This window comes from Castanea sativa, chromosome 8 (assembly GCF_040712315.1).
Source record: "Castanea sativa cultivar Marrone di Chiusa Pesio chromosome 8, ASM4071231v1".
In the NCBI taxonomy this organism is placed as follows: Eukaryota; Viridiplantae; Streptophyta; class Magnoliopsida; order Fagales; family Fagaceae; genus Castanea; species Castanea sativa.
The window spans coordinates 30,037,150-30,041,709 of NC_134020.1; the positions used below are offsets into that span (position 1 = coordinate 30,037,150).

The 4,560-nt window shown below is 36.6% G+C and overlaps 2 protein-coding genes across 2 annotated transcripts; one reads left to right on the forward strand and one right to left on the reverse strand.

Annotated features, from left to right (window-relative positions):
• Window positions 1-1,066: 1,066 nt before the first annotated feature.
• On the reverse strand, window positions 1,067-1,816 carry LOC142607884 (17.3 kDa class I heat shock protein-like). Its single transcript, XM_075779543.1, has one exon. The coding sequence runs from the start codon at window positions 1,724-1,726 to the stop codon at window positions 1,244-1,246; it is 483 nt and encodes a 160-aa protein (XP_075635658.1). The 5' UTR covers window positions 1,727-1,816; the 3' UTR covers window positions 1,067-1,243.
• A 344-nt stretch (window positions 1,817-2,160) lies between these two features.
• Window positions 2,161-2,950, forward strand: LOC142608132 (18.5 kDa class I heat shock protein-like). The gene has a single exon (XM_075779843.1). The coding sequence runs from the start codon at window positions 2,355-2,357 to the stop codon at window positions 2,820-2,822; it is 468 nt and encodes a 155-aa protein (XP_075635958.1). The 5' UTR covers window positions 2,161-2,354; the 3' UTR covers window positions 2,823-2,950.
• The last annotated feature ends 1,610 nt before the right edge of the window (window positions 2,951-4,560 follow it).

The following is a 4,560-nucleotide window of genomic DNA, read 5'->3' on the forward strand; positions in this document are numbered from 1 at the left end:
ACAACAGTGGCCACATAAGGATCATTGGGAAATGCTCAATCCTCTTTTTGGATATGATGACCCTTACTACCATAACCATGATCCAAATGTCAATACTAACGTTGATGAAGAATAGTTTCAAGGAAGAGATGGATGGGACTAGACATTTCTAACACTTAAAAAAAAAAGGTCCCAAAAACGTCTTCAGACATTCCACCCTTATCTTCAGCAGTTAAAGATATTTCTTCTTTTGTCAGAAACCTATCCAGATGAAGATCACCACAATCCAGACCCCTTGTCTCAATTTGACATTTGTCAACCTAATGACATTATTGAACAACCAGGACCCCTACTTCTATGGACATTTGTCAAGAAAGAGCTAGCCCCTACCTTTTGTTGTAGAAACTCCTTATGCTCTGAATGTAAATTATGCTCTGAATGTAAATTATTTCTGTAAGTTGTTGCCTTATAAATAGGTCTCTTGAATCTTTGGAACAGGCAGAGTGAAGAAAGTCCTTATAAGATGTCTTCTGTTGTCTCTTATGTTTGATGTAAAAAAAGTTGTTGAATCTAATAATATCTCTTAGCTTATTGTATCTTGTTCTGTGTTCCATTCCCTATGTTCATATTATCTTTTATACATTCTTAACAATATACATCATTAACCAATTTCCATAATCTTCTTTCACCCTCTTATCTGCATTTTGCTCTCTCTATGCTCTCTATTAGTTGGTATCAGAGCCTCGTGACTAGTTTCTCCCTCTTTTGATTAGTATACTTTGATTATTGTCCTAATTATCATTTTGATCTCTCTATTAATGTGTGTGTGTGCATCTATATATATATAACCCGATTAACCATGCAAATTAGTACTAATATTGAAGCTCAAACAATGCCACAACAACCACTAATTTAAAGTAACCAAACTAGGTGACATAATTGCAATTTTTTATCCTTGCCTGATTTTATTTTCTTGGCCCTCATTGATCCTTTTGAATTCATCTGCTTAATTCTTTCAAGCAACCAAGAAATTAATGACGCAATGGAACACCACATATGAACATAATAAACAAAAATAGATACACAATTTATATAATTATATGTTAATTACTTATTAAATCATCATAATTGTAACACAGCTGAGAGTTAACCTCGTTTCCCCCAGCACATAAATATACACACAGGCTTCTCTATATTTTACAAACTACTAGTATTGCCAACCAAAGATGCTCTATAAGTTGAGGCTTAGATGATCCACAAAATATCAACCGGTGATTTCAATAGCCTTGACATCAGGTTTCTTCACCTCTTCTTTTGGAACAGTAACAGTGAGAACACCATTCTCCATCACAGCCTTAATCTGATCCATCTTTGCATTCTCTGGCAGCCTAAAACTCCTCAAGAACTTGCCACTGCTGCGCTCGACACGGTGCCACGTGTCATTCTTGTCTTCCTTCTCTATCTTCCTCTCTCCGCTAATCCGAACCACTCTGTCATCATCAACCTCGACTTTCACTTCCTCTTTTTTGAGCCCAGGAAGATCAGCCTTAAACACATGGGCTTCTGGGGTTTCCTTCCAATCAATTCGGGTATTGACGAAAGCAGAGGTCTCTGTCGGAAACTGAGGCACATACAGAGATGAAGATGAAGGGAATGGGAAATCCTTGAATGGGTCCCAGATGTCCTGCGAGAATGGATTAAAGATGTTGCTCCGTCGGCCATTGAAGAAGCTTGGAATCAGCGACATTTTGAACTAATGAATGTTGTGATTGGAATCAGAGAATATAGGATGATGGGTTGCTATAGCTGAGAAATTTCGATGGCGTAAATAGTTCATAGGTCGGGTATTTTATTTAGGTCCCAAGAGAATTCTAGTATAGTCTAGGCCTGTTTTTGTGATTTTGCTTCTTCAGAACTTTCTAGGACACTTGAGAATCGTGTAGGAGCTACTTCTGTCTTTGTGGGCACATACTCAATTGGGCCAAATTGCGTGCATTCCAATGTTAATTTACAGATGAAAAAAAAAAAAAGTTTACATAAAAGTTTTTTTTTTTTTTTTTTAATCTTGGTTGGGTTCAACATATGTTGCCCAAGTCGTGTAAGCCCAGTTATGGGGAGCCTTAATACAAGAATCAATGGCGCAACAATATTCCCAAGTGGGCCTGGTCCACAAAGTTTGTCAAGAAAAGCAGAGAAAACAAACACCAGAACTGAGAACTCCCTAGAAATTACAAGAAGAATCCCCAACAAACCTATAAATTCGCTACCTCGTTGTTTTCTCTCAAACTAGTCCGAATTCGAAAGTGTTATTGTAATCATCCAAACAAACAACCACTTCAAAGGTTTTCTCTATAGTACTATAGCTCTTAATTAAGATGTCGCTCATTCCAAGTTTCTTTGGTAGCCACCGAAGCAACATATTAGACCCATTCTCGCTCGAGATTTGGGACCCATTTAAGGATTTCCCATTCTCATCAGAACCTCAGTTTGCAAGAGAAACTTCTACTTATGTTAACGCCCGCATTGATTGGAAGGAGACCCCAGAAGCCCATGTGTTCAAAGCTGATCTTCCTGGGCTCAACAAAGACGAAGTGAAGGTTGAAGTTGAAGACGATAGAGTGCTCCAAATAAGCGGAGAGAGGAAAATGGAGAAGGAAGAGAAGAAAGACACGTGGCATAGAGTGGAGCGTAGCAGCGGAAAGTTCTTAAGGAGATTTAGGCTTCCTGAGAATGCTAAGATGGATCAGATTAAGGCTTCCATGGAGAATGGTGTTCTCACTGTGACGGTTCCTAAGGTGGAGGTCAAGAAGCCTGATGTCAAGTCCATTGAGATTTCTAGCTAAATGGTGATTTTGGTCCCTATATTGCTATATTAATTAATATAGACTATCATAAATTGTGCTTGCATAAAATAAATTTAGTACAATGTTTCTTTGATAATTGTCACGATGTGTCTCCCAACTGTACACTGTACCGGCTAGTATGTATGTAAAAGCTTTGTAATGTTTTGAAAGTTCTAAGGAATGCAAAAAGAGTGCTTAAAAGTTAAAATCGCTGCTTACCCTTATCAGTTTTAATTGGTTTCCCTCTCTTTCTCAAATTGCCAACGGCCAACCAGATCTTTCTCAGAGCAATGGGCATCAACTTTTTGATCAACTATCATAATGTAGCTAAAAATATTTGTCATATGCTGGAACTTCTGCTATCCACAAATGGAACCGTGGAATCCAAAAAAAAAAAAAATATCATAATGTTGCTTAATATTTTATGCGCAAGGGGAGACTCTTCATCTATAAAACAGGAAAAATTATGTGGATAATACCTTAATAAAAAGGTTTATGTAATCCGGAAAAATAAAAATAAAAAAACTACTGCAGGAACTGTGATAAGTAGTTGGTAGGTAACCATACCGGAATACCCATTTCCAACCATTAATTCTCTTAGGTTTTCTCCACCCTCGCTTCTTGTTTTCTTAGATCTCCACAAGCATAGAAGGAACAAATTTTGTTCAAAGTGCAGAAATGAAGAACTTTCTGTGTGCTACAGTATGCCGGCATGTCAAATGTATTAATATAGAATAATAGGACGGGTAAGAAGTTTCTTTTGTTAGTTTATGTATATCTCTAATATCTATAACTGTAAATCAACCTCTTGGTCCTCTTCATAAACAATTCAAAATCAGTTTATAAATAGGGTAAAACTTAAATATAGTATCTTAGGGAGTGTTTGGAAGAGTAGTTTGAGTGTTTTTTACATACGTGTAGGTGAAAGAGTGTGTGGAAATGTGTGTAATGTTGTTTAAAATATGTAGAAATGTGTTAAAACTATTGTACCAAACACTCCCTTAGTTACTGTCTATTAAGTTTCCTTTTATATTTTAGTCATCTATCCAGTTTAACAACCCAGATAAATGGCGTTAAAACTTGAAGTACTTTTTTTTTCCTTCTTTCTTTTCTTGTACAGTAAGAGGACCCATGGTCAAGGCTTCAGATCTCTCGGATTGTAGGATCTGTTCCGTTCCTTCAGCTAAAAAATAACTAAAGATCATCAACCAAAGCAAACAAAAAAGCCCTAGCAAAAAAATGAAGGAAAAAAAAAAGGGAAAAAGAGCAATAAAAAAAATCTGATCTCTTCTTTCTTTCCCGGCTTCTAGGAAGTCCAAAACTCCAAAATCAAGGACCACCACAATTTGATGTGCAAAATCTCCTCAAACCCACTTTTGAATCTCTTCAAAATCTCCAAAATCAAGAACCACTTTCACTTCTTCATCTGCATCTTCTCCTTCTCATCCCTTACCTTCTGCTCACTACTCTTTACCTACTGGCCCTCTTACCCTTTCTTGGCTTCAATTTGGTTCATATTGAGGGTGAGAAGTTAGAGAGATCTAATGCCATGGGTTTCTATTCTATGTTCTCTCTCAGGACAGGGGAATAAAAGAGAAAAAAATAAAAAAAATAAATAGTATTTTAAAGCCATTTGTTTAACTTATCAGACTAGACAGATGGAGATATTTAAGAGAGAAACAAAAGGAACAATAGTTAAGGTACTGTATTTAGTTTTGCCATTATAAATATCGCCTCA